We start from the raw sequence: 25,150 nt of genomic DNA, 5'->3' as shown, positions 1-25,150 counted from the left end.
CCCCCCGGCCGGGGCAGGTCTGCGCTGGGGCTGGCGGGGAGTGGCGCCTTTCCCTGCTGCAGCCCTGAGTCCCTGCATGGGGCTTAATAGGCGGCTGCATGGCTGCATGGCCACGCAACTTAGAGGGAACTTAGGACATGAGAGGGGTCTTCAGATACAGACACTCCCCAGGTTACGCAAGACCCGACTTATGCAAATCCAACACTTACAGAAAAAACTCCATAAGCTAGAAATAGGAGGTTTTTTTTTTTTTTTTGCATAATGGTCGGAGATACCTTTCCAACTTACGCAAAACTCAAGTTACGCAAGGCGTTCCGGAACGGAACGATTGCGTCAGTCGGGGAGCAACTGTACTTGACAGGCTGCCATAAAAAAGATGGGGAAAAGTTGTTCTCTCTTGCCACAGAGGGCAGGACAGGAAACAATGGGTTCAAGCTACAGCAGAGCAGATTTGGATTCAATCTTAGGAAAAAACTCCCTCACTGTAAGAACAGCAGGACAATGGAACAGACGCCTTGGGAGGTTGTGGAAGCTCCTTCACTGGAGGTTTTCCAAAGGAGGCCAGATAGCATCTGTCCTGGATGGTTTAGACACAACAAACCCTGCATCTTGGCAGTGGGTTAGACTAGCTGACCCTCGCGGTCCCTTCTCACCCTGGGAGTTGATGATTCTATGATTGTCGTAGAATTCCAGCTTTGCATCGCGGAGGGGAGGGATGCAGCAGCTTTCCATGGCTCCCTTCACGGGGAGCTCAGGACATTATCAACTGCTCTGGAAACCTTTCTGCAGAGACAAATGGAGCAGAAGTGGCCCAGAGCCTCAGCTCAAAGTGCTCAGCTGCCCCACCCTGGAGGATCTACTTCCTCTTTCATCCGTATTACTGACATGCCTAACAATAGAAACAATATTCAAAAAACAGAAAGGCTGAGTGCCAATATGCTGGATGACACAGGGGAAAGGGCTCTTTTGGGGGGGGACGTGTGCTGGGGGGCTAGTGTAGCCCCATCCTGTCAGTTACAGTCACCTTCTAAGGCGCCGCCCACCTTCTAAGGTTTTTCCCCTCTTAGCCATGCGTCTATTGCCCTTTTCTCTCTGAGTGTGTCCCTGTTCGAGGCTTGATTGAGCAGCAGGACACGGCTCTGCATACCTGCAGAGCCCCTAGACAGGAATCCAGGCACCATTCCTGCCCTGATCCCCGGCAGGCAGCGATGGACAGTAGCCCGTTATAGGATCCTGTTGACTTCCCCATTCACCCCATCTCAGCTCCTCTGCCCCCTCCCCTCATTTTGCCCGCCCATTTGTGAGCAGGGTCTTGGCTACACAGCGCCTGCTTCTATCCCACTGTATGGGGGCTCGACGGCTGTGCTTCCCCCAACAGCCATGCTGGACCCACTCAGAATCAGGCCTTTAGCACATAGATTCTCCTCTGTTGTGCCACGGAGCTTGTGCCAGGCCCAGCTGTTATCTATGTTGGTCCAGATCACGGCATTGGCCAGGTAGAAACAGAATGGCACTGCCCAGCCCCAGTCCATGGGGGCAGCAGGGCTGAGACTCTGGGGACCCAACAGCCACAGATCATGGGGTGCGGTGGCTCAGAGCAGGAACAGACGTGAACCCTCCAGCCACCTGGGAACCACCTCCTCTTGGGGCCGGCCCCTTCTCCTCGCCCACCACCCAGCGGCTCTGCATTGCCCTCTGCCACCAGCCAGAGATGCTGGGCTCCTCCGGCCCTGGGCAGGTGCATCGCCGGACACCATCCCACCCGCGGGGGGCTGGGGCCGGCTCCTGGCACAGGATTCCTCATCGCTGTCCGCTTCCCAGTTGTACATGGAGGTGCTGGGTGCCTTGCGACTGGGAGGAGGCCTGCCCAGGGTGGGGGCTGTGACTCGAGCTGTTCTAGGGGGTTGTCTGAACCTTTAAATTGTGCCCCCACACTAGCAACGTATGCAGTGCCCCCTACAGTCCTCCAAACTCCGCCCATGCCCCCCTGGCGCTATGGGGAAAGGGCCTCAGGCAGGGGTGGGACCCACGGCGGAGCTATGTCATGGGGGGGCCGAGGGACCATTTCTCTTTATGCTACCCCAGCGGCAGCCAGAAATCAGAAGTTTTCCAGGGAAAATGGGCCATAGGATCCCTGCAGCGATATCTATGGGAGGTTATTCCAACTATCTGGAATTGTAGATAAATGTGTTGTTTGACCACACTTTGGTTCATTGTTTTGTTATGAAATACACTCAAGAGCCCAAATATCCAGTGTCAGGCAGGTGTATTAATATGGTGCAGGGAAAAGATTTGATACGATACCAGTGTCCAAAGAGCCGTCCCGTGCAGCGATGCTGCATTCACCTTACCCTGACGGTGCCCTCCCTCAGGTACAAATTTCAACTGCTATTATTTATATGACAGGTTTCAGAGGAACAGCCGTGTTAGTCTGTATTCGCAAAAAGAAAAGGAGTTCTTGTGGCACCTTAGAGACTAACCAATTTATTTGAGCATGAGCTTTCGTGAGCTACAGCTCACTTCATCACTTCATATTTATATGATTTTCCAAGATACACATTTCTTTACACGTCACTAAAATTATGGTCGTGGTGGTGTCAGTAGATGGAGTTGGAAGAGCATGGCAAATGTCTCTCCCTTTTATCATGTCCTTTCTTCCCTCTTGGCTTTGCTCCCCGCCACCTTCAGAGTCAGGTGAGCATTACCTCACTGTAGTCCCAAACTGACCAAGGGAAGGGGGGGTGACTCACTCCAGAGTCCAACAGATCCTTTGTTGCTGCCTAGGTCAGTGTCCTTTGTTCCCATGAGGCTGGGTTGGGTTTGTTCTGTAACCCTTCTGCCCGTCAGAGTTGGCAGCAACAAGGGCCGGGTTCAGTATCTAGGGGTTTCATTCCAATAACACAATGCAAACCGGCTCGAGCCCCCACCCAGTGACCTGGGACAAATATATACCACCCCCGCTGGGCGCCTCCAAGAGGCAATACTTCCCCTCTCGCAAGCACATAGTCTGAGTGTAGCAAAAGCCTTTTAATAACAGAGAGAAACAATGTGGCATTATGTTGGGGAAACACCACCAACAGGATTCATAACACAACCCATGAGCAAAAAAAAAACCCACCCCAGGCAAATTGGGGCATGCCCTTTTCCCTTTGGTTCTTGAGTCCAGCAACCCCAAATCACCCAAAGTCCCAAAAGTCCAATGCCCCAAAAGTCTCTGTCCCTGGTCAGGGCAGCCCCAGAGTTCGAAAGTTTATCTGCGGAGCTTTACCTCCCAACCTGGGTGGAAATGGGATGGGGGAAGAGGCACCTTACGTGATCTGAAGCTGACCGCCCCATAGCTCCATAGCGGCGCTCCGCTCCGCCAGCCGCCCCACAAACTCCTTCGCTCAGCTGCACTCCGCTCTGCCAGCCGCCCCACGAACTCCTTCGCTCCGCTCCACGGCCCACAAGCAGCTCCTGCCATCCACACACTGCTCCGCGTCGAACTGCTTCACCAGCCGTCCCGCAAACTGCTCCACAATTTATCTTCAGGCTCCCCCACTACTTAACACAACACTCAGTGATTTCAGCTCTTAGGTGAATTCAGCTTGTAGTAGGGGAGCCCCAGTGCTGGTGCACTGTCAGCCTAAAGTGAGCTCAGCAGCCTATAACTAGACTTCTAATGAAATCAAAATTAGCTCTGATATTCCACACTGGAGAGAGGAGGAAGTGCAATTAGCATGTAAGGCCCTCACCAAGGGGCCCATACCACCAAGTATTAATACTTGTCCCCAGCCTCTCTCCAGTCACACAGTTTTGGAACCCATGACCCTTGCCTAGCGAGTGCTACTTAGTTGATGGTGAATCCCTCCATCATAACAAAAGGCCACGTACAGTTCCAAGCACAGTTCCCATAATCAGGGTAATAACAATTTATTCTTCCTGCCCCAATAACAGAGACACTGGGGATCCCACAGCAGCCAAAGTGACCATTTGGGCAGCTATGGTCTCATTCTAGGCGGGGTGGGTGTGCCTATGCAAATGAGATCGGCCCCTGAAGTTCTTTTCCACAACTTGCCACACCTCACCACCAGATGTCAGGATGGAGCTCATCCTGACACTGCTTACAGTTCCATACATGCCCTGATGAGGTGTGAACTGCCCCTCGGCTCCTGGAGAGTTTTGCCTCAGCTTGTTTTAAACCATGAGGACACATTTTCAGCCTCATAACTATATGCATGAAATTACAAGCTATAACTTACTATGACAACAATGCTCAGTGCATCATGAGCCTTCTGAAGATACTCAACATGACAAACCTCGCATTGGGTACCACACAATCATTTTATAAGGATGAACATGGGGGTGCAGGGTGTTTCCCTGAAGTACAGAGTGTCACACCTCCCCACTTAGTTCACTGCCAGAGGGTTAATCACTGATTAGCTCAAAGGAAGTGCCTCCGGGGTCCTCTTTCCTGGACCGGGCGTCTGCTACCAGGTTCTCCCTTTCCTTTATGTGTATAATTTACATGTCAAGCTCCTGCAGGATCAGGCTCCAGTGCAGAAGTTTGGAGTTTGTGTTATAGTTCTCTTGGCATCCAGCCATCAAGGCCATGAGGCGGTGTGCCTCAGTTTCCCCACTCACACACAACAAATCAGGTTTTTTATGGTTTCTCTGCTGTGATAGGCTCTAGATCTGTTTACAGGTATTAACTGAGAACTAGCGTTACCATAAGTTTTAACATCAGTATCAAAATTCTTATCCCAAGACTTAACATTAATACCCTTTTTTTTTACAGAGGGGAGTGTTAGGATATAGATATTCTGGCCTGTCTGTAAAGGCCTAGACTCTAAGAATTTAGGTGTATTCTTATCACTTAGCTAGTTCTAGAGGTATAAAAGAAAGAATCAAAATCACTGTCTGCCGGTGTAAGGGCCTTCTCTTACTGTGACAGTCTGAGGCCCTGTTCTTTGGCTAAGGCCTTTGGCTAAGCAACAGAGGCAGCCATAAGCTGGGAAGCGACCGGTCACATCCTCACTTTCCAAACTAGTCACATTGAAATAAGGTGCTCTTGGGCTGTTAGGATACAATCCTGTCCTGATAATGCCTATCACCTCCAGAGAAAGGGAAGTGCCTAGAAGATGTAAAAGGAAACTTAGTTAGATAGCATCCTGTCTGGCAAGAACTCACTTATCAATACTGGGATGTGAAATCCTCACTTCTGTATTGTTTTGTCATTATAGTTCCCACTTTGCTATTGTTTGTCTGTATAATCTCTGTCTGGTTCTGAGATTGTTCCCGTCTGCTATATAATTAATTTTGCTGGGTGTAAACTAATTAAGGTGGTGGGATATAACTGGTTAAATAATCATGTTACAATATGTTAGGATTGGTTAGTTAAATTTCAGTAAAATGATTCGTTAAGGTATAGCTAAGCAGAACTCAAGTTTTACTATATAGTCTGCAGTCAATCAGGAAGTAACGGGCGGGGGAGGAATGGGAACAGGGAATGGAGGTGGGGAAATTGGAATCATGTTTTGCTAAGGGCAGGAATGGGAACAGGGACACAGGTAAGGCTCTGTGGTGTCAGAGCTGGGAAGGGGACACTAAGGAAGGAAACTGGAATCATGCTTGCTGGAAGTTCACCCCAATAAACATCAAATTGTTTGCACCTTTGGACTTAGGGTTCTGTTGCTCTCTGTTCATGCGAGAAGGACCAGGGAAGTAAGCGGGTGAAGGAATAAACCCCCTAACAGGGTGTTTACAAGTATCTTTATGCTACCACACCCTCTGTTCAGATAGTGTAGTTTGAGGTTAGTTTATTCATTACCCATGGTGTCCTTTGACTCTCTCCCATGTTTAGGGGGATCCTGCATAATGGCTGGCCCTTTGAGGGCTGGTCTCCCAACCCCAGGACTGTACATATGCAGAAAATCCAGCTCCCCTTTTGGGATTACCCTGTGTTTTCCCCTCCCAGCACTGAGTCCTTCCCTGCCCCCTAGAGGGCTGTGATTGGTGCTCTCTGGGCTAGGTGTGTTTACCCTTCTATCAAATTAACCTTTTCCCAGCAGTTTTTCCATAACTGCTCTCTGTGTCTCACCAGCCTGGGGGAAAACACCCCCTTCTCTGTCAGTTGGGTCATTTGTGTTCTCACAAACTACCACCTGGCAATTTCCTGGTCTCAACTCCTCTGCTGTCACAGGTGTTGGAACTGCACCTTGATGTAAAGAGACACAGTTACTTTCCAAAAACTTATCAGAAATACCATCCTGAAAAACCAGGACCTGGATTGGGGTACCCTCCATCACCCCTTTCTCTGACCCTGAGAAGTCAGCTGTGTGACGGTCACACAGTTCCCTCTCAAAACCTGGGTCATGGGCTGAGTGCCTGGGTCCACAGATGCTGACTCGGCCATTCTGTCCTGGGCATCCTCTCCCAAATGACCAGTGAGGAGACATTCCTGTACCCCCATTATTCCCTCCCCAGTTTCCTCCGCTGGTTTCCCCTCTTAAGACACATTTCTTTGTGCTCTTTAGAGAGGGGTTTATGTCTGGTTCATCTGCAACTTGCTGGCAGCTAACAGCCTGGACAGTTCTCTCCCTGGCAGGCGTTACACCCCCATCTTTTCCTGATGTGATGTTGCCTCCAGCTGCAGTGCAGGAGTTGGTCTCAACCACCCTCCCATCTGGAAGCACGTGGCTTTCCCATGCTGCAGGAGAATCACGGAGACACTCTCCCATTCTCTCAGCGGTTCCTGAGACCTTACCCTTTCCCTTGGGTGCCCCAGCATAAAACTCCCTCCTTCTGTAGGCAAGTACTTTAACCTGAGCTACATGGAAAAAATCATTACCGAGGAGCAGGTCAGCTAGGAGGTGTTCTATTACTCCCACAGTCAAAACACTTTCCAAAGCTTCCCACACTGCACGGATTTTAGCGAGTGGTATGAGGAATCTGCTTTCGCCCACCCCCACAATCTCTGCCATTTGGCCAGGCAGCATACTGGCCTTTGGGACCACACTCTGCTTAACCAGAGAGATCTGGGCCCCTGTATCCCTCTGCCCGGAATATTCCCTGCCATTAATTTGGACAGCCTTAACATGCTCCATAGCTAGTTCTGCAGAGGCTAACCTCACAGGGCCAATATGATAAGTTTTGATTGCTTGCGGGGGTTCTGTGTTGAGGACAGCAGAACTAACATGAACTATTGGTTGCCTGCTTCCTCCTAGCCCAGGGCATTTATTCCTCAGGGGATCAGTGGACTTACACTGATAGCACCTTTTTGGGCTCTTCTGCTTTTACAGGAGATTTGGGATGAGGGTTTGAGGAATGGTTTTGGGGAGGTGAATACCCAGCCTCCCAGCAACCCTCCGTCTTGCTAGGGATAAAATGGGATCCTCCCTTCCCACCAGCTTTAAACCCCTCTTTCTGTGGCCTGGCCTCAGTAGACACCTGAGTCTGTTCAAAGGCATCAGCTAAAACAGCCATCTCATCCCCAGACTTTACATCTTTGTCCCACAGACACTGCTTTACATCAGCCTTACATATGCCTAGGAAATGCTCTTGAGCAACAAGACCAAGCATTCCTTCAAAACTTGCCACCTTTTTACCCCTCACCCATTTTCCCAACAAATCTTTCATTTTGTTTACATATTCCCCATTACTCATCCCAATATCCCTCTTAAGATCCCTAAATATAACTCTATATGTTTCAGGGGTAATCTGAAAATTCACAAAACAGTATGTTTAAATTTACAATAGTCTAAAGCATCTTCAATAGGCATTTCATGGAACACATTTCGAGCTTTACAGTTAACTTCACAATCAGGGTAGGAACTCTCTTACCAGCAGGGATTTCATGTATCACACACAGCCTGTTGAAGGCAGTCAGATATTCAGCAATATCGTCCTCCTCACTCTATGCAGGACATAAGTGTTCTCATTTGTGGATTTTTGGAGTGATGGGAGTTGTTGGGGTCGGGGGCCTCTGGTTCTGCTTCTCTAGCAGGTCCAGCTGGTGTTTTCTCTCTCTCTCTCTTTTTCTCTCTCTCTCTCTTTTTCTTCCATAGCCCTTCTGTGTGCAGCACCCTCTTCTTTGAGCCTCATTTCTGCCTGCTACATTTGAAACTTGCGGTCCTTTTCCTTCTCTGCCTCTTCCAGTCTGGCCCACTCTAGTTTTGTAGCCGCCTCACTGGTAGTCATTTTTCTGCTTTCTTGTGCTTATTTCCCTCACCCAAAATAAATAAACAGAAAATAACAAAACTGTGACCTCCTCCTGACTGTTCTTAGCCACTGCACTGAAGACTCACTTAAAATCACAAATATTAGTGCTTAAAGTGTGAACTCCTTTTGGAGTAACAAGCTGTACATACACCTTGCTCGCTGCGTCACTGTGAGGGTCCCCTCTGCTCCTGGAGAGTTTTGCCTGGGCTTGTTTTAAGCCTTGAGGACACATTTTCAGCCTCATAATTATGTACATGAAATTACAACCTATAACAGTACTATAAGAACAATGCTCAGTGCATCATAAGCCTTCCAAAGACACCCGACATAGATTCATAGATTCATAGATACTTGTGCAGGAAATGGCCCACCTTGATTATCATACTCATTGCGAAGAGAGTGGTCACTTTGGATGGGCTATTACCAGCAGTGGGGGGGGAGGGGGGGAGGGTGAGAAAACCTGGATTTGTGCTGGAAATGGCCCAACTTAATGATCACTTTAGATAAGCTATTACCAGCAGGAGAGTGAGTTTGTATGGGGGGGGGGGTGAGAAAACCTGGATTTGTGCTGGAAATGGCCCACCTTGATTATCATGCACATTGTAGGGAGAGTGGTCACTTTGGATGAGCTATTACCAGCAGGAGAGTGAGTTTGTGTGTGTGGTTTTTTGGAGGGGGGTGAGGGAGTGAGAGAACCTGGATTTGTGCTGGAAATGGCCCACCTTGATTATCATACACATTGTGAAGAGAGTGGTCACTTTGGATGGGCTATTACCAGAAGGAGAGTGAGTTTGTGTGTGTGTGTGTTGGGGGCGGAGGGTGAGAAAACCTGGATTTGTGCTGGAAATGGCCCAACTTGATGATCACTTTAGATAAGCTATTACCAGCAGGACAGTGGGGTGGGAGGGGGTATTGTTTCATGGTCTCTGTGTGTATATAATGTCTACTGCAGTTTCCACGGTATGCATCCGATGAAGTGAGCTGTAGCTCACGAAAGCTCATGCTCAAATAAATTGGTTAGTCTCTAAGGTGCCACAAGTACTCCTTTTCTTTTTGCAAAGACAGACTAACACGGCTGTTACTCTGAAAAAAGGTCAGAAGGGACCATTATGATCATCTAGTCTGACCTCTTGCACAATGCAGGTCACAGAATTTAACCCAACCACTCCTGCGATAAACCTCTCACCTATGTCTGAGCTATTGAAGTCCTCAAATTGTGGTTTAAAGACTTCAAGGAGCAGAGAATCCTCCAGCAAGTGACCCGTGCCCCATGCTACCGAGGAAGGCGAAAACCTCCAGGGCCTCTTCCAATCTGCCCTGGAGGAAAATTCCTTCCTGACCTCATATATGGTGATCAGCTAAACCCTGAGCATGACAAACTTTGCACTGGATACGACACAATCATATTATAAGGATGCACATGGGGGTGCAGGGTGTTCTCCCGAGGTACAGAGTGTCACAGTGGTATTATTAAACAACTTAGGATAGGCTCTATAATGTTCAGACACCACAGCTTCATTTGTTCCTGCAGCATGCACGTCCGTGGCTACGGCTGGGTGTGCCAGTAATAAAGGCCAGATGTTCCAGCACAGCAAGAGAAGGTGCAAGGAGCCTTCACACTCATCTTTGTTACCAGCACTACACACATGAGGCCGAGTGAGGACAAGGTCATGGCTAAGATCACCTTCTGGCCAGCAGCACTAATGTCATGTAGGGGACTGTGTATGGCTCCCTATGAGTCGGAGATGGAGTTCCCATCCCAGCGTACACAAAGCCCCCACAACCATGCTGTCTAAGTTACTCAGAAAACCAATCCTGCATCCTCTGCTTCCTGATTGCTCAGCAGCCCCCTCCTGCTCAGCCTAGAAGCTTTTTCCTCGGAACAGGAGAAGCACCCGGTCACGAATCTGTTTGGTTTTCACACCGTACACGATGGGGTTTATCATGGGAGGAAAGAGAAGGTAGAAATTGGCCAGCAGGATGTGTACATGTGGGGCGACTTGATGGCCAAACCTGTGAATTATTGAGGAGAGGACCACTGGTGTGTAGACCACTAAGATGGCACAAAGATGGGCAACACAGGTGCCGAAAGCCTTGAGCTGCTCTTCCTTGGATGCCAGGCTTAAGACAGTCCTCAGGATCTTGACATATGATAGGGAGATGAACATCAGATCCAGCCCCACGATGAAGAGAGCTACGATGATCCCATAGATGTTATTGAACATAGTGTTGGCACAGGCCAGATTGACCATGGCCATGTGCTCACAGTAGCAGTGGGCGATGACATGCGACCCGCAGTAGGGGAGCCTCCTGAGGAGGAAGGGGAGGGGGACCACTAGCAGAACAGCCCGGGCCAAAGCTGCCAGCCCGATCTTTGCTATCACTGAATTGGTCAGGATGGTGGCATATCTCAGGGGGTTGCAGATGGCCACATACCTGTCGAAGGCCATGGCCAGCAGCACAGCAGACTGCATGATGGAGAACGAGTGAAGGAAAAACATCTGCACCAGGCAGGCATTAAAGCTGATCTCCCTTGAATTAAACCAGAAGATGCTCAGTATTTTCGGCACGGTGGTTGTGGATAAAACCAGATCGATGACGGCCAGCATGGCGAGGAAATGGAACATGGGCTGATGGAGAGAAGGCTCTGTCTTGATAACATACAAGAGGGTGCAGTTTCCTAGAAGGGCTACGGAGAACATTGAGCAGAAGGGGATGGAGATCCAGGGGTGCAGGGCTTCCAGCCCCGGGATGCCTGTCAGGAAGAACACTGATGGATCAGAGCCTGTGCCATTGGAACCTGACAGGTCTTGTTGTGGCGTCTTTTGCAAGTCTTTCCTTTCAATAAAACATAACACATGGAATGAACGGACCTGTAAATTAAATACATGCTAGGGGCCAGTCTCAGCTCTGGAAGAAATGGACTGACCTTTTGTTGAGTTCATCAATCATGTTGCAAGAACACTAATTATACAAACCCTGATATTTTTCTGTGCAAAATCATTTTGCGTTCTTAGAATGTCATTACAAGTCACAAGTAATGAACCCCACTTGGTTACAAGTATCCTACCTGGTGTACCTTGGTCCTAGGAGATGCAAATTGTTTAGTGTGCATTTGCCATGATGTACCGAGTATATCTGGCTGTACGGCATGTGCTTCCAGCCTAGAAATACCTGGCGTGTTAAGCTGCATGTATCAAGATGTACCTGGTACATTCAGCAGCACATTCTGGGTATTCAGCCTGGATGTACGTAGTACATCGGGGAACATGCATGAGTAGTGCTATTTTGAACTCAGGTTCAGAGCCCGAGCCTCAACATCTACACAGCTATTCTTAGCGCGGTACCTCGAGAAGCACGAGCCTTCGTCTGTCAACCCGAGCTGTGAGACTAACTGCCGCTCGCTGCGTAGACATACCAAAAGAGCCTATGAGTCTGATCCTGCTCCCATTGAAGCCTGGGGGAGAACTCCCCACTGACTTCTGGGATAACTGATCCGTTCTTTTTAGGTGACAAATCTGAGGAACTGTCCCAGGTGTCAACAGAAGAGGTTTTGGAACAAACTGATCTATTAAACAGGAATAAGTTACCAGGACCAGATGCGATTCACCCAGGAATTCTGAAGGAACTCAAATATCAAATTGCAGAACTACTAACTGTGGTATGTGACCTATTACTTAAATCAGCCTCTGAATACAGCAATTACAGCCCAGTGAGCCTAACTTCGGAAACAGGCGAATAGATTGAAATGATGGGAAAGAACAGAATCATCCCTCACCAGTCTAGTAGAAGTCTTTGAGGAGGTCAACAAACATGTGGACAAGGGTGATCCAGTGGCTATAGTGTATTTGGACTTTCAAAAAGCCTTTGACAAGGTCCCTCATCAAAGGTTCTTAAGAAAAGTCACATGTATTCAAAACAGACTTTGGAGAGAAGAAATTTTATGCTATAAAAAGTCCAAATGAACAGAGATACAGAAACTATTTTCACAAAGGGAAAAATATTACAAGCTGCTATAGACCATATTGATGGAAGGTTGCAGAAAAAATTATTAATTATTTCATGAACTGAGAAAAAATTGTGATCAAATAATTATGGATTCATACATTTTAAGGCAAGAAGGGACCATTATGATCACCTGCTCTGAACCCTTTTCAATCTGTCAACAACCTTCTTGAAGTGTGGGCACCGGACCTAGAAAGAGGGTCCAGTGATGGTCTCTCCAAGCCGCACACCTCTTTATTTCTGCTCCATATTCCCCTGCTTATGCCTTTAAGGAGGGAATTTGTTCTCTCCATCACCACACTGCACTGGGACCTCATGTACAGCTGGTTACACATCATGACTCCGAGTTCTTTTTTGAGTCAGTGCTTTCTAAAACACAGCCCCCCCATCCTGTAAGTGTGATCTGTGGTCTTGGTTCCTCGATGTAGGACCTCACATTTAGTTGTAATGCACTTTGTAATGTAACCTGCACGTTGTTCAAGTGAGCCCAGTTTAGCAAGTGACTGAGATCGTTTTAGAGGACTGCCCTGTCCTAATCATTATTTGTTTCTCTGCCAAAACATATGTCCCCCAGACTGAAATCTCCCATGGTAACAGAATTACACAATAAAGAGTCTCTCACAGTGCAATTGTACCAGGGGAGAGAACTATGGATCTGTGTGTAACCTGAATGCCCCTGATGTTTTGAATACTCAATGGTTTCTTCACATCATTTGTTTGTTTGTTTGTTTTTCTGATGGAATTAAATAGTTCCCTTCTAAATGATCAACCTCACTCTGCTCTCACTTATACAGGTGTAAATCCAGAATCATTCCAGTTTTACACCAGTGTGACTGACAGCAGATTTGGCCCAAATTTTTCCATTTGCTTTAAAAGTCTCCTATTTAGAAAGATCCTTGATTAGCTTTAATATAAACTCCCCATCTTACCTAAACCCTGGCTGCATCTTCTTCCCTCTCAGCATATGCTGAAGTCAAGCACAAACTGCAGGACTCTGCACTCGGCCAGGATCAACTGAGTGAGAGTATTTATACCTCCTAATGACACCCTGGTGACTTTACTCCCCAAGTGGGAGTTGAGAGACTTGGGTCACTATAGAGTTACGTTTGGTGGGGGCTGTGCCTCGAGCTGTTCAGAGGGGCTGGGAGTATAGGGCTAAAAGAATATGAGCTCTGATGCGGTCTTGTCAAATCATTTGTATTTTTTATTAGAGGGAAAAACCAAAAAGAAAAAATCAAATGAAAAGTCTTCCAGAGGAGGTGGGAGAGAGAAGACTCATAAAATATTTAAACAAGCCACCTAACTGAACCCTGCTTGTATCTCTGTGCATCAGAATATTTGAAATCTAAGTATGTTTGCTTCCAGGCTCTCTGCCTAGGATTCATATAAATGCTCCTGTCTTTCCTCTCCAGGGTTATATCCCACACCTGAGCACTTTTCATAGAATCATAGAATCATATAATATCAGGGTTGGAAGGGACCTCAGGAGGTCAGCTAGTCCAACTCCCTGCTCAAAAGCAGGACCAATCCCCAATTAAATCATCCCAGCCAGGGCTTTGTCAAGCCTGACCTTAAAAACTTCTAAGGAAGGAGATTCCACCACCTCCCGAGGGAACGCATTCCAGTGCTTCACCACCCTCCTAGTGAAATAGTGTTTCCTAATATCCAACCTAGACCTCCCCCACTGCAACTTGAGACCATTGCTCCTTGTCCTGCCATCTGCTACGACTGAGAACAGCCTATCTCCATCCTCTTTGGAACCACCTTTCAGGTAGTTGAAGGCTGCTATCAAATTCCCCCTCATTCTTCTCTTCTGCAGACTAAATAACCCCAGTTCCCTCAGCTCTCCTGATAAGTCATGTGCTCCAGCCCCCTAATCATTTTTGTTGCCCTCCACTGGACTCTTTCCAATTTTTCCACATCCTTCTTTAGCCTTCCCATGATTTCCCGCTGCATCTGCCCTGCAGTCTCCGTAAGTATTCAGTTTATGTGTTTATTTCTGTTTTGTAGCTCCAGTCTTAGGATTCCAGGCACCCCATGAGATAAAACTGGAAACATTTCCTTAGACATGTAAGCAGAGTCAGGATGAGCTCTACCCTGAAGTCTGGTGGCGAGTCATGGTGGGTTGTGGAAAAGAACTTCAGGGGCTGATCTCATTTGCATAGGCACACCCACCCTACCGAGATGGTCACTTTGGCTGCTATAGGATCCCCAGTTTCTCTGTTATTGGGGCAGGAATAAACTGTTATTATCCTGATTATGTGAATCAAGGACAGTGGAACTATATTTGGCCTTTTGTTATGATGAAGGGACTCACCATCAACTAAGCAGCACTCGCTAGGCAAGGGTCATGGGTTCCAAAACCCAGTGAATGAAGAGGTGTTGGGGATAGGTATTAATGCTTTGTGGTATGGGCTCCTTAGTGAGGGCCTTACATGTTAATTGTGCTTCCTTCTCTTTCTACTGTAAAATATCAGAGCTAATTTTGGTTCCCTTAGGAGTCTAGTTATAGACTGCTGAGCTGAATTCACTTTGGGCTAATGGTGCACCAGCACTGAAGCTCCCTTACTACAAGCGGAAATCACAAAAGAGCTAAACTTACCAAGAGCTGAAATAACTGAATGTTGCATTAAGTAGCGGGGGAGCCTGAAGATATATTGTGGGGCAGTTTGCGGGATGGCTGGTGGAGTAGAGCAGTTTGTCGGATGCCTGGAGCAGCTCATGGGGGTGGCTGGTAGAGTGGAGCCCCATGGAGAGGTGGGGCAATCAGCTTTGGACCATGTAAGGTGCCCCTTAACCACCCCCATGTCCACCCAGGTTGGGAGGTGAAACTCTGTAGATAAACTTTCGAACTCTGGGGCTGCCCTGACCAGGGACAGAGACTTTTGGGTCATTGGACTTTTGGGACTTTGGGTGATTTTGGGTTGCTGGACTCAAGAACCAAAGGGAAAGGACACGTCCCAATTTGCTTGGGGTGGGTTTTTTGCTCATGGGTTGTGTTATGAATCCTGTTGGTGGTGTTTCCCCAGCATAATGCCACATTGTTTCTCTCTGTTATTAAAAGGCTTTTTGCTACACTCAGTCTCTGTGCCTGCGAGAGGGGAAGTATTGCCTCCTGGAGGCGCCCAGCGGGGGTGGTATATATTTGTCCCAGGTCACTGGGTGGGGGCTCGAGCCGGTTTGCATTGTGTTATTGGAATGAAACCCCTAGATACTGAACCCGGCCCTTGTTGCTGCCAACTCTGACGAGCAGAAGGGTTACAGACAAAGCCACCCTTCATGGGCTGAGCTGCCTGTATTCCGCCACTCCCTCAGCTGGCCCATTAAGAGCCACAGGGACAGTGACTGTCAGGACACATTTGCTTCATCTGCCCCCATCACTCCCATTGCCCAGGCTAAAAGATGGGCTTTGCTGCATGCTTGGCTGGTTAACAAATGCAGGCCAAGGTGGATCAAGGGGGAAAGTGTATACCAAAGTGACCGTCTCTCAGGGAGGGGACTCTGCCGGCAGCAACCTCCAGCTTGTAGGAGAGTCCAACCAAAAAGGCTAAGCAACCGAGTCGCATCTGTGTGTGCAAAGCAGATCAAGAGCCTCCTAGACAATCATTTGGGAATGGACCACACGTGACTGACCTATGAGGACCTTCCCTTCTCTCCCCTCCAGCAGGAGCAGTTGATCATTCCCCAGGGTGCTTAGAGACACAGGGCTTTCTTCTCCCATTACGTGCCCTGTAATAGGACCATTTCTCATAGCATGTAAAGATTCTTATTTTGCAGGAAAAAGACCTGCCCTTTGATTTTACAGGAAGGCTCTTATCATAAACGTCTCCTGTAAAATTCGGGGCCGCCTGTGCTTAGTGTCCTGTCTGTTTAGCAGCTTTCACCCTATTTTTGAAGAGGCAGAGCAGCAGAAATGCACCACAGGAGTGTATAGGAGGCTGGAATTAGTCCTGCATGGCTTGGAATCTGTCTGTGCCCCTGGTCCCATCCCCCCAGCAATCAGCAGCTCATGGGAAGGTTTTGCTTTTGCCTCCCAAGCTGAACCCCAGAATGGACAGCCTGGCTTTCCCACTCTGGAAGTTGCTCCCACCTACCATCTTCCCAAGCCCCAGCCAGCTACCTCTAGGATGAAGCATATTGATTCAGCGAGGCTTCCTTACCCAGCTGGGGTTGGTTGGTTGCAGGTGGGAGATCATAGAAATGCAGGGTTGAAAGTGTCCTCGAGATGTCATCGAGTTCAGTCCCCTTGTAGACTGAGGCAGGACCAGGTATCCCTAGACCAGCCCTGACAGGTGATTGTCCTGCCTGGTTTTAAAAACCTCCAGTGATGGGGATTCCACAACCTCCCTTGGAAGCCTGTTCCCGAGCTTGACTCCCCTGAGAGTTAGAGAGTTTTTCCTACTATCTAACCTAAGTCTCTCCCTTGCTGCAGATTAAGCCCATTGCTTCTTGTCTTGCCTTCAGAGGACAAGGAGAACAACTCCTGTTGTGATGTGGTTGAAGTATTTTGTAATTTGTTTTTTGAGTCCTGTGTGTGTCTCATAGAATCATAGAATATCAGAGTTGGAAGGGACCTCTGGAGGTCATCTAGTCCAACCCCCTGCCCAGAGCAGGACCAATCCCCAACTAAGTCATCCCAGCCAGGGCTTTGTCAAGCCTGACCTTAAAAACTTCTAAGGAAGGGGATTCTACCACCTCCCGAGGGAACGCATTCCAGTGTTTCACCACCCTCCTAGTGAAAAAGTTTTTCCTAATATCCAACCTAAATCTCCCCCACTGCAACTTGAGACCATTACTCCTTGACCTGTCATCTGCTATCACTGAGAACAGTCTAGATCCATCCTCTTTGGATCCACCTTTCAGGTAGTTGAAAGCAGCTATCAAATCCCCCCTCATTCTTCTCTTCCGTAGACTAAACGATCCCAGTTCCCTCAGCCTCTCCTCATAAGTCATGTGTTCCAGACCCCTAACCATTTTTGTTGCCCTTTGCTGGACTCTCTCCAATTTTTCCACATCCTTCTTGTACTGTGGGGCCCAAAACTGGACACAGTACTCCAGATGAGGTCTCACCAATATCGAACAGAGGGGAACGATCACATCCCTCAATCTGCTGGCAATACCCCTACTTATACATCCCAAAATGCCATTGGCCTTCTTGGCAACAAGGGCACACTGTTGACTCATATCCAGCTTCTCGTCCACTGTCACCCCTAGGTCCTTCTCTGCAGAACTGCTGCCTAGCCATTCGTTCCCTAGTCTGTAGCGGTGCATTGGATTCTTCCGTCCTAAGTTCAGGACTCTGCACTTGTCCTTGTTGAACCTCATCAGATTTTTTTTGGCCCAATCCTCCAATTTGTCTAGGTCCCTCTGTATCCTATCCCTACCCTCCAGTGTATCTACCTCTCCTCCCAGTTTAGTGTCATCCGCAAACTTGCTGAGGGTGCAATCCACACCATCCTCCAGATCATTAATGAAGATATTGAACAAAACCGGCCCCAGGACCGACCCTTGGGGCACTCTGCTAGATACTGGCTGCCAACTAGACATGGAGCCATTGATCACTACCCATTGAGCCTGACAATCTAGCCAATTTTCTACCCACCTTATAGTGAATCCATCCAGCCCATACTTCTTTAACTTGCTGACAAGAATACTGTGGGAGATCGTGTCAAAAGCTTTGCTAAAGTCAAGGAATAACACGTCCACTGCTTTCCCTTCATCCACAGAACCAGTTATCTCATCATAGAAGGCAATTAGATTAGTCAGGCATGACTTTCCCTTGGTGAATCCATGCTTACTGTTCCTGATCACTTTCCTCTCATCTAAGTGCTTCAGAATTGATTCCTTGAGGACCTGCTCAATGATTTTTCAGGGGACTGAGGTGAGACTGACTGGCCTGTAGTTCCCCGGATCCTCCTTCTTCCCTTTTTTAAAGATTTGCACCACAGTAGCCTTTTTCCAGTCTTCCAGGACTTCCCCCGATCCCCATGAGTTTTCAAGGATAATGGCCAATGGCTCTGCAATCACATCCGCCAATTCCTTTAGCACTCTCGGATGCAATGCATCCGGCCTCATGGACTTGTGCACGTCCAGCTTTTCTAAATAGTCCCAAATCACTTCTTTCTTCACAGAGCGCTGGCCACCTCCTCCCCATGCTGTGCTGCCCAGTGCAGTAGTCTGGGAGCTGACCTTGTTCGTGAAGACAGAGGCAAAAAAAGCATTGAGTACATTAGCTTTTTCCACATCCTCTGTCACTAGGTTGCCTCCCTCATTCAGTAAGGGGCCCACACTTTCTTTGGCTTTCTTCTTGTTGCCAACATACCTGAAGAAACCCTTCTTGTTACTCTTAACATCTCTCGCTAGCTGCAACTCCAGGTGTGATTTAGCCTTCCTGATTTCACTCCTACATGCCTGAGCAATATTTTTATACTCATCCCTGGTCATTTGTCCAGTCTTCCACTTCTTGTAAGCCTCTTTTTTGTGTTTAAGATCAGCAAGGATTTCACTGTTAAACCAAGCTGGTTGCCTGCCATATTTACTATTCTTTCTACACATCAGGATGGTTTGTCCCTGTAACCACAATAAGGATACTTTAAAATACAGCCAGCTCTCCTGGATTCCTTTCCCCCTCATGTTATTCTCCCAGGGGATCCTGCCCATCAGTTCCCAGAGGGAGTCAAAGTCTGCTTTTCTGAAGTCCAGGGTCCGTATTCTGCTGCTCTCCTTTCTTCCCTGTGTGAGGATCCTGAACTCGACCATCTCATGGTCACTGCCTCCCAGGTTCCCATCCACTTTTGCTTCCCCTACTAATTCTTCCTGGTTTGTGAGCAGCAGGTCAAGAAGAGCTCTGCCCCTAGTTGTTTCCTCCAGCACCTGCACCAGGAAATTGTCCCCTACACTTTCCAAAAACTTCCTGGATTGTCTGTGCACCGCTGTATTGCTCTCCCAGCAGATATCAGGATGACTGAAGTCTCCCATGAGAACCAGGGTGTGCGATCTAGTAACTTCTGCGAGTTGCCGGAAGAAAGTTTCCCATGTGCTGCATTGTTACCCAGCAGGGGTGGGAAAGGACTGTTTGCACCCAGGGCAGGCTAAGGGAACCTAAAATAAGGCATCAGCGGAGCTGCACCAATGCAGCTGTCCCACCTTAGTGCTTTAATGAAGATGCTCTTAAGCTGATGGGAGAGAGGTCTCAGTGGGTGAGTGGGCGAAGCTCTCCCACCAACATAGGCTGTCTACGTGTGGGTTAGGTCGGTGTAACGGCATCGCTTAAGGCTGTAGATTTTTCACATCCTCACGTGACATAGTTATACGGAGATAGGTCTTTAGTGTAGACTGGACCTTAGAGACGTAGGTCTAGGAGTCTCCTAGCTTTCTGGGCCTTTGGCACCTAGCACCCCACTCACCATGAGGAGATGGACTTCCCCACTGAACAACAATCGATAGCCTGAGATCAAAGGACTGGAGAGGTGTGAGGTGGGGTTCGGGGGATAAGAGCTGGCTGCTAGAAGGAGCTGGGGACCTCACCTGGACTCTGACCAGGGCAGTCAGACTGGGAGACCAACAGAGCTTGAACCAAAGGGTTACTACAGCTTGGCTGGGCTCTGAGCTAACCAGAATGAACTGTGCTTTAACCTTCAGTTCTTTCTGCTGCCATAAAGACTACTGTCATAAATATAAAGGGAAGGGTAAACCCCTTTAAAATTCCTCCTGGCCAGAGGAAAGCTCCTCTCACCTGTAAAGGGTTAAGAAGCTAAAGGTAACCTCGCTGGCACCTGACCAAAATGACCAATGAGGAGACAAGATACTTTCAAAAGCTGGGAGGAGGGAGAAAAACAAAGGGTCTGTGTCTGTCTGTGTGATGCTTTAGCCGGGGACAGAACAGGAATGGACTCTTAGAACTTAGTAAGTAATCTAGCTAGGTATGTGTTAGATTATGATTTCTTTAAATGGCTGAGAAAATAGCTGTGCTGAATAGAATGAATATTCCTGCCTGTGTGTCTTTTTTGTAACTTAAGGTTTTGCCTAGAGGGATTCTCTATGTTTTGAATCTAATTTCCCTGTAAGGTGACTACCATCCTTGTTTTACAGAGGTGATTCCTTTACTTCTATTAAAAAGTCTTCTTGTAAGAAAACTGAATGCTTTTTCATTGTTCTAAGATCCAAGGGTTTGGGTCTGTGGTCACCTATGCAAATTGGTAAGGAGTTTTACCAAACCTTCCCTAGGAAGTGGGGTGCAAGGGTTGGGAGGATTTTTGGGGGAAAGACGTGTCCAAACGACGTTTCCCAGTAAACCCAGATAAAGTTTGGTGGTGGCAGTGGAAATCCAAGGGTAAAATAATTTTGTACCTTGGGGAAGTTTTAACCTAAGCTGGTAAAAGTAAGCTTAGGAGGTTTTCATGCAGGTGTCCACATCTGTACCCTAGTGTTCAGAGTGGGGAAGGAACCTTGACATGGTGGCAGTGGTGGGATTAACCTGAAATACTTTTGAGATCAGTTTGAGATTTTTTGAACCAGAAAAACAGATTTTAAAAAGGAATTTTTTTCCCCTTTGGGGCTGCTGGAAAGGAGGTCCAACTGAAAGCAGCTAGTTTTTTCTCTGCTTTGGGGCCAGAGCAGAGACAGAAGAGAATTACCTTTGTGAACTGCAGGTTTTCTTTGCCTGGAGGCAGAGTACTTATTCTCCTGTGGGGAAATTCACAGTTTTCACAAACCTGAGGTTTTTTTTTTTCCCCCTAAAAGTAAATAGAGGGGATTTCTACCTATTTGCCTGAAGACAAAAGTGTTAGTTTTTGGGTTTTTTAGGATTTTGATTTTTTTTAAATCCTTTGTGCTGCTGGAAAGCAGGTCTCCAACTGGAAATAGTTGGAAGCTTTTTTGCTTTGATTTGGGGCCAGAGCAGAGACAAAGGGAATTGTCTTTTTCTGTAGGCTGACAATCACTATCAGAGAATAGGTATCCTATTCCAGCACAGCAAAATTTTACAAGCCAAGTTTTGTTTGTTTTATTTCTAAACCTGGGGTGTAAAGTTAGTTAAAAACAGAGAGGTTAGGATGACAGACTCCACAACTCAACAAAAGCTGGAATTAGCCATATTTGAGGCTGCTGAAAAACAAAAGGAACATGAAAGACAGATAGAACTCATGTGGATGGAGAAGGAGGTACAGGAGGCTGCCCACAGGAGGGAGATGGCGGCAAGGCACAAAGAGATGGCGGCAAAGGACAAAGAAATGGTGGCAAAGGACAAAGAAAGGGAGGCAATGAAAGAGGCAGAACAACACCAAGTGGCTGCTCACAGGAGAGCTATGGAAGCAAGGGCCAAAGAACTGGAAGAGAAGGAAAAAGAGAGGAAGCATGTGGAGGAGATGGAGAAGATAAAGGCTCAGCAGAATATACCAACAAACCCTAGCAATCCTTCTCCAGGTACCACTTCCCAACCCCAAAAGTTCCCCACCTACAAGGCAGGCGATGATACTGAGGCCTTCTTAGAAAACTTCGAAAGGGCCTGCCTTGGGTACAACATCTCTACCTGCCAATACATGGTAGAGCTGAGGCCGCAGCTCAGTGGACCCTTAGCTGAGATGGCAGATGAAATGCCTAAAGAACACATGAACAAGTATGAACTGTTTAAATCCAAGGCGAGAATCAGAATGGGGATAACACCCTAGCATTCTCGACGGAGGTTCAGAGCCCTAAGGTGGAAATCAGACATGTCATTTATCCGACATACCTACCACATTGGGAAACATTGGGATGCCTGGATATCAGGAGCAAGTGTTGAATCTCCAGTAAATTTGCCCTTCCTAATGCAAATGGAACAATTCTTAGAGGGTGTTCCTGAGGAAATAAAAAGATACATCCTAGATGGGAAGCCCAAAACTGTAATCGAGGCAGGAGAGATTGGAGCCAGATGGGTGGAGGTGGCAGAGAAGAAGAAAACTGGTCGCAGTTGGAGCGGAGACCAGAAGGAACAACCCCAGAACACACCCTATTCCTGGGGGCTGCCCAAGACCCCACCTACCTCCCAAAGAACCCTCCAGACCCCTTATCGTCCCACCACCCCATTCTCCAGCAACCCACCTCGCCCCAGTGACCCGTCAGCTGGATGATGTTTTAAATGTAACGAGCTGGGGCATGTAAAGGCCAACTGCCCCAAGAACCCCAACAGATTACAGTTCATTGCACCGGAATCACATCAAAGATCCGCAGGCCCACATACCTCCCAGATACCCTTGGAGCGGAGGGAAACTGTGAGTGTGGGCAGGAAGAAGGTCACCGCGTGGAGGGATACTGGAGCACAAGTGTCAGCTATCCATGCTTCCTTAGTGGACCCCACTTTAATCAACCCAGAGATCCCAGTGACGATTCAACCCTTCAAGTCCAACTCTTTCAATTTGCCTACAGCCAAATTGCCTGTCCAGTACCAGGGCTGGTCAGGAATGTGGACTTTTGCAGTCTATGATGATTATCCCATCCCCATGCTGTTGAGGGAAGACTGGGCCAATCTTGTGAATCAGGCCAAGAGGGTGGGAACAGTCACCCGCAGCCAGGCTAAAAAAGCCATGAGGCCTAGCTCTGTTCCGGAAACTTCTATCAGGACCCGGTCAGAGGTGATGGACCCGGACCCCAGGCCAATGTCTGCAACAGCAGTAGTGGATCCAGTCCCAGAGACCCAGACGGAACCAGTCCCAGAACCGGAACCAGCGGAACAACCAGCACCAGACCCATTGCCAGCACTGAATCCAGTACTTGCAACCTCAACACCAGAGGGCCCTACCGAACCTGAACCGGGCAGCAGCCCATAACCCTACACAAGAGGCTCAGCCGGAGCCTGAACCCCAACATAGTTTCCCAGCGGAGAGCGGTTCACAGTCAACGGAAACAGCCCCATCCCCTACATCGCTTCCAGAGGGACCAAGCATAGGTCCACAGTCCAATGAGGAACTGATGTCTCCAGCATCAAGGGAACAGATCCAGACTGAACAGGAAGCAGATGAAAGCCTCCAGAGAGCTTGGACGGCGGCACGGAGCAACCCACCGCCTCTCAGCTCTTCTAATCGATCCAGATTTATTGTAGAAAAAGGACTTTTATACAAGGAAACTCTTTCTGGTGGACACCAGGAAGACTGGCATCCTCAGAGACAGTTGGTAGTTCCAACTAAATACCAGGCCAAGCTCTTGAGCTTAGCCCACGATCATCCTAGTGGCCATGCTGGGGTGAACAGGACCAAAGACCGTTTTGGGGGGTCATTCCACTGGGACAGAATGGGCAAGGATGTTTCTACCTATGTCCAGTCTTGTGAGGTGTGCCAAAGAGTGGGAAAACCCCAAGACCAGGTCAAAGCCCCTCTCCAGCCACTCCCCATCATTGAAGTTCCACTTCAGTGAGTAGCTGTGGATATTCTGGGTCTTTTTCCAAAAAAGACAGCCAGAGGAAAGCAGTACATACTGACTTTCATGGATTTTGCCACCCGATGGCCGGAAGCAGTAGCTCTAAGCAACACCAGGGCTAAAAGTGTGTGCCAGGCACTAGCAGACCTTTTTGCCAGGGTAGGTTGGCCCTCTGACATCCTCACAGATGCAGGGACTAATTTCCTGGCAGGAACTATGGAAAACCTCTGGGAAGCTCATGGGGTAAATCACTTGGTTGCCACTCCTTACCACCATCAAACAAATGGCCTGGTGGAGAAGTTTAATGGAACTTTGGCGGCCATGATACATAAATTCGTAAATGAGCACTCCAATGATTGGGACCTAGTGTTGCAGCAGTTACTTTTTGCCTACAGAGCTGTACCACATCCCAGTTTAGGGTTTTCACCATTTGAACTTGTATATGGCCGTGAGGTTAAGGGGCCATTACAGTTGGTGAAGCGGCAATGGGAGGGATTTACACCTTCTCCAGGAACTAACATTCTGGACTTTGTAACCAACGTACAAAACACCCGCCGAACCTCTTTAGCCCTTGCTAAAGAAAACTTACAGGATGTTCAAAAAGAGCAAAAAGCCTGGTATGATGAACATGCCAGAGAGTGTTCCTTCAAAGTAGGAGACCAGGTCATGGTCTTAAAGGCACTCTGGGCCCATAAAATGGAAGCATCGTGGGAAGGGCCATTCACGGTCCAGGAGCGCCTGGGAGCTGTTAATTATCTCATAGCATTCCCCACCTCCAACTGAAAGCCTAAGGTGGACCATATTAATTCTCTAAAGCCCTTTTATTCCAGAGAATTAAAGGTTTGTCAGTTTACAGCCCAGGGAGGAGACAACGCTGAGTGGCCTGAAGGTGTCTAGTATGAAGGGAAAAGTGCTGGTGGTGTGGAAGTGGTGAACCTCTCCATGACCCTTGGGCGTATGCAGCGACAGCAGATCAAGGAGCTGTGCACTAGCTACGCGCCAATGTTCTCAGCCACTCCAGGACTGACTGAACGGGCATACCACTCCATTGACACAGGTAATGCTCACCCACTTAAAGTCCAACCTTACCGGGTGTCTCCTCAAGCTAAAACTGCTATAGAACGGGAGATCCAGGATATGTTACAGATGGGTGTAATCTGCCCCTCTGGAAGTGCATGGGCATCTCTAGTGATTCTAGTTCCCAAACCAGATGGGGAGATACGTTTTTGCATGGACTACAGTAAGCTAAATGCTGTAACTCGCCCAGACAACTATCCAATGCCACACACAGATGAACTATTAGAGAAACTGGGATGGGCTCAGTTCATCTCTACCTTGGACTTAAACAAGGGGTACTGGCAAGTACCGCTAGATGAATCCGCCAAGGAAAGGTCAGCCTTCATCACACATCTCGGGCTGTATGAATTTAACGTACTCCCTTTCGGGCTGCAGAATGCACCTGCCACTTTCCAAAGACTTGTAGATGGTCTCCTAGCGGGATTAGGAGAATATGCAGTCGCCTACCTTGATAATGTGGCCATATTTTCGGATTCCT

At 48.1% G+C, this 25,150-nt stretch overlaps 1 protein-coding gene across 1 annotated transcript; it reads right to left on the bottom strand.

Annotated features, from left to right (window-relative positions):
• Nucleotides 1–9,990: 9,990 nt before the first annotated feature.
• On the bottom strand, nucleotides 9,991–16,332 carry LOC125631359 (olfactory receptor 52K1-like). The gene is made up of 2 exons (XM_048837923.2): nucleotides 13,134–16,332; nucleotides 9,991–10,731 (listed from the first exon to the last, which is right to left on the bottom strand). The coding sequence occupies exons 1-2, from the start codon at nucleotides 13,166–13,168 to the stop codon at nucleotides 10,062–10,064; spliced, it is 705 nt and encodes a 234-aa protein (XP_048693880.2). The 5' UTR covers nucleotides 13,169–16,332; the 3' UTR covers nucleotides 9,991–10,061.
• Nucleotides 16,333–25,150: the final 8,818 nt, after the last annotated feature.

This window comes from Caretta caretta, chromosome 1 (genome assembly GCF_965140235.1).
Source record: "Caretta caretta isolate rCarCar2 chromosome 1, rCarCar1.hap1, whole genome shotgun sequence".
NCBI classification, from domain to species: Eukaryota; Metazoa; Chordata; order Testudines; family Cheloniidae; genus Caretta; species Caretta caretta.
The sequence above is the reverse complement of the archived record's forward strand: the minus strand, read 5'-3'. Positions and strand labels throughout refer to the sequence as shown.

Coding starts and splice junctions, on each gene's coding strand:
- LOC125631359 (XM_048837923.2), bottom strand. CDS start 13,168: ATGCTGAGAGGGAAGAAGATGCAGCCAGGGTTTAG. Junction 10,732..13,133: donor AAGATGCAGCCAGGGTTTAG/GTAAGATGGGGA, acceptor GTTTAATTCAAG/GGAGATCAGCTTTAATGCCT.